Below are 3,539 nucleotides of genomic sequence, written 5' to 3' on the forward strand. Positions count from 1 at the left end.
TATTAAGAATTTTATGGTCAGTAAGGAAATCCTCCCCATTTCTCCCCCTCTCTAATTGTTGCTCCTGTGGAGGAGATCACAAAAATGCACAGAAAAACTGGTGGCAGCAAAGAAAGAAGAGTATTTTTCCTCATAAAGTAATACCAAGGAAGACTGAACAATGGTGATCTAGACTAAGAGCACACAGTGATACCATCCCAGTCCAATCCCCCAGTTTGCAATGACCCACAGGTCAGGTGCTGCAAAAACCAGAGTCAAAAGTCATTAAATACCTTTTGTATTTAATGGTTTTGCTCTGGCCTTAAAGCAAACCTGATTCTCACATGACTGGGAGCACTCCAGTGCTTGGAACACAGGAACTCATCCTAAATTTATGACTCAGCTCATGAATCATGATTTAAAAAAAGGAGAATATGTGGATCTCAAAAGTCATCTTGACCCACAGCACTGAAAAGCAGAGCGTCAGCTGGTTACAGCAGGTTACTACTAGTTTACCACCTACGGCTTGGTGTGAGATTACAACTTCACTAGAAATCTCTAATTTTTAGAAAGAGTAATATTCAAATGGAAATACTGTTCCCGAGGCTGTGTGGCTGGTAGGAAAACCATGGAGAGAACTCAACAGTGTGGTATATATTAGAAACTTAAATAAAACCCACCAGGTTTAACTCAACTGCAGCAAGTTTTAACTAAAGCTCAAGTTTCCTGGAACCTCTGACATATTTGTAAAGAGACCTAGTATTTAAATACTGGGAAGGAAGAAAACACCACCAAATAAATTCATTATATGCATCCATGTCTGTCCTGTCTCAGTTAAGTGTAAGGACCCCAAGAACAGCAGAAAACCCAGTAAACACAACCAATAAACACTCCTCAAGCTGCATTTTTCCATGTTCTTAAAGCTCTATGAGCAACTGCCTGGGAATCTGACAATATCCTATCACAAAAATATCTCAGTAGGAAAGATGTTATCATATCCAGCAATGCAAGCCAAAGGTAGTGAGTCCAAAAGGCTAAAGTTATTAAAAATAAATACATTTTAAAGGTAGGATCTTTAAAAGCTATTTGAAATGAAGAATCATAACAACACAAATGCTGGCAGAATAATTCCAGGCCAGAATGAGCTTTCAGGCTCCAGTTTGCTCCAGACTTTGCACTTATTCCCAGGTTGTTGTAATTCCTCTGGAAGTCATAACTTACCTATAGACAAACACTCCTTTACTATCATCAAAAACTACCTCAAACAACCCAGAAAAGTAAAATCTGGTCAAACACATTCCAGTCACTGGAGACTTCTGGATGCCCAACTCTACCCAGCACAAACCAGTAGTGCCCAGAGGAAAGATTTCTCTTTCTAGCACATTATTTGCCAAACCCTGATGGAAAAGCACTGCACAGGCAAGAAAATCATAATGATGGAGACTGAGGTGCTGGATGGGGACTGGATGGAGGAGGTGCTGTGGAGATGGACCAAAGCTGTGGTGTTAAAAGAGGGCTTGGTGTGATGAAAGATTTGAACATCAGTGTTACTATCTGTGGACTCTTCATGTCTAGTAACTACCTCTACCTGGAGAGCTTTGGTCCTTTTGGCATCTTCCTGCCAGTACTCTGCACACCCAGGGAGTAATACCTGAGCAGAGGCAGTAAAAATCCCCCTGGTTTTCCCAGGAACACACTTCCAAAACATGACTCACAGTCATTACTCCTCATCTCCTCCATACAACAAGGCTGATTTCTGTGGCAGGTTGGTGATGGGTACTCACAAAGCACTGCAACATTAAATTAGCTGCTCCTGTAGTATGCCAGGTTGTATCCAGCACCTCAGGAAATGAAATTCCCCCAGATTATTGGGGAACCTGTTCTGCAGACACTATACAAACCAGGACTCTCAAAGGTGCCCAGTTGACAAGCCAATTTATTTCTCGCTTCCTTCAGAAGGTGCAGCTGTGCCCTCTCCTTGTATCCTCATTCCTGACAAAAAGCTCTACAACCACAATTTTCCTGATGACTCAGTTGATGCAAAATCTGTTTCTCAGAGCTGGTATTTACTCAGGAAGGCTAAAAGAGTAGTGCTTAATTTTGGAAGTGGCATAATTAGGCTAGATTTGAGCCCAGTGTACAGGATGAGTAACAGAGCAGCATTTTAACAGTCTTTTTGCACTTCAGCTCTTCTGGGGGAGGCAGGAAGTCAGCACAGAATATTGAAATCATGCATGGGGGTGAGGGGTCAAAGACCTTCCCAGCAGAAAAACCCCTGTTGAAGGAAGTTTCTCTTAAATTCTTGGCTTCCTAAGGAACTAGAAGAGAACAGACAAAGCAGTTTTTTGATTTTCTGGAAACAAACCTCTTATTTCCCCTGATATTTCTAGAATATGAAACATTAACCAAACACCCCCTGAACAGGCCAAATTAACTCCTGTGGGTTTTCAGATTGCAGTATTGTTCTTGTCAAATTTCAATTAAATAAATGAGATGTCACACACTTACATAAATCCAGAAAATACTCATCTCTCTTACTGCCTGAGCTTAATTCTCTGGTTAAAGAAAAAATACCACATTCCAACCTCTTTTCCCAAGAATGCCACAGATCAGGAAGAACAAAGTGAAGTACTACCAAGGTGACATGTTGTCATAATATTAGGAAGAACCAAGCACACCTGCATAGGTGTGGGGAAGCATCCAAGAATGGGAGACATTTGCTCCAACATGGATGTAACATCCTGCTAGGAAGCACATAAACACAACAACTCCCAGTGCAGGTCAAGATTAAAAAACTAATGCTGAGTTTCACAAGCAAGAATTTAGCATGAAATGCAGCAAACTGGTATTATTGCTAAGAGTTTCAAGTCACCTGATTTGATCTTCTAGGATCACAGGAATTGGAATGATGACAGACAGCAAAGGCCCATAAAGGGTATGTTTCCAGTATATTGCAGGGGTACGAGCTGCCTCCCTGTGCTGGTTTGAGCGTTAGCAGGATGGGTATCTCCAGAGGCTGCATCCTCAGCACTGTGGTGCTTGGAAGGAGGGCAGTTTCCATTAGCTCATCCCATAAGATCTGAGGCAGTGGCAGCCAGAGCCACTTCCACAACATCTGTGGCAACAGTGCCACGATTTAATTAGACTTTGGACAAAACCAATTCCCTCTGTTTGCTTTCAAACCCACACTATGATAACACTTGACTGTTCTTCTCTACAATATTAATGACTGTATGCACCCCTGTATTTCCCTTCCCTAGGACATGTATTTTTCAAGGCTGGAATCCTACTCTGTTGCTTGTCTCCTTGCCTGGAAGCCATCCCAGCCCTGTCACGTGCTCTCTCCATACCATTTCTGATTCTTTCTGGAGATGGAGAGAGCTGCCCACAGCTTGGATCACTTCCCTTCTCCAGCTTTTGACTAGGCAGAATGTGCAGTTAGTGAAAATACATTTCCTCACACTTTTAAAATGCAGAATTTCAACACAGCCAGACTTTTCCACAGGCTGGTTTTAGGTTTGATTGTCCCGAGTGATTCCAGGCGGTTAGTAAATACCATC

At 42.1% G+C, this 3,539-nt stretch overlaps 1 protein-coding gene across 1 annotated transcript in view; it reads right to left on the reverse strand.

Moving 5' to 3' along the window:
- PPME1 (protein phosphatase methylesterase 1) overlaps positions 1–1,238 on the reverse strand; it is a gene marked incomplete at its 5' end in the record, with an annotated part of 15,317 nt that extends 14,079 nt beyond the window's left edge. The window contains one exon of the mRNA XM_009070094.1: positions 1,201–1,238. Within this exon, the coding sequence (XP_009068342.1) occupies positions 1,201–1,238 (38 nt within the window). The remainder of the gene's footprint in view (positions 1–1,200) is intronic.
- Between the last annotated feature and the right edge of the window lie 2,301 nt (positions 1,239–3,539).

The sequence above is a fragment of the Acanthisitta chloris genome, unplaced genomic scaffold (genome assembly GCF_000695815.1).
Source record: "Acanthisitta chloris isolate BGI_N310 unplaced genomic scaffold, ASM69581v1 scaffold12702, whole genome shotgun sequence".
Lineage (NCBI taxonomy): Eukaryota > Metazoa > Chordata > Aves > Passeriformes > Acanthisittidae > Acanthisitta > Acanthisitta chloris.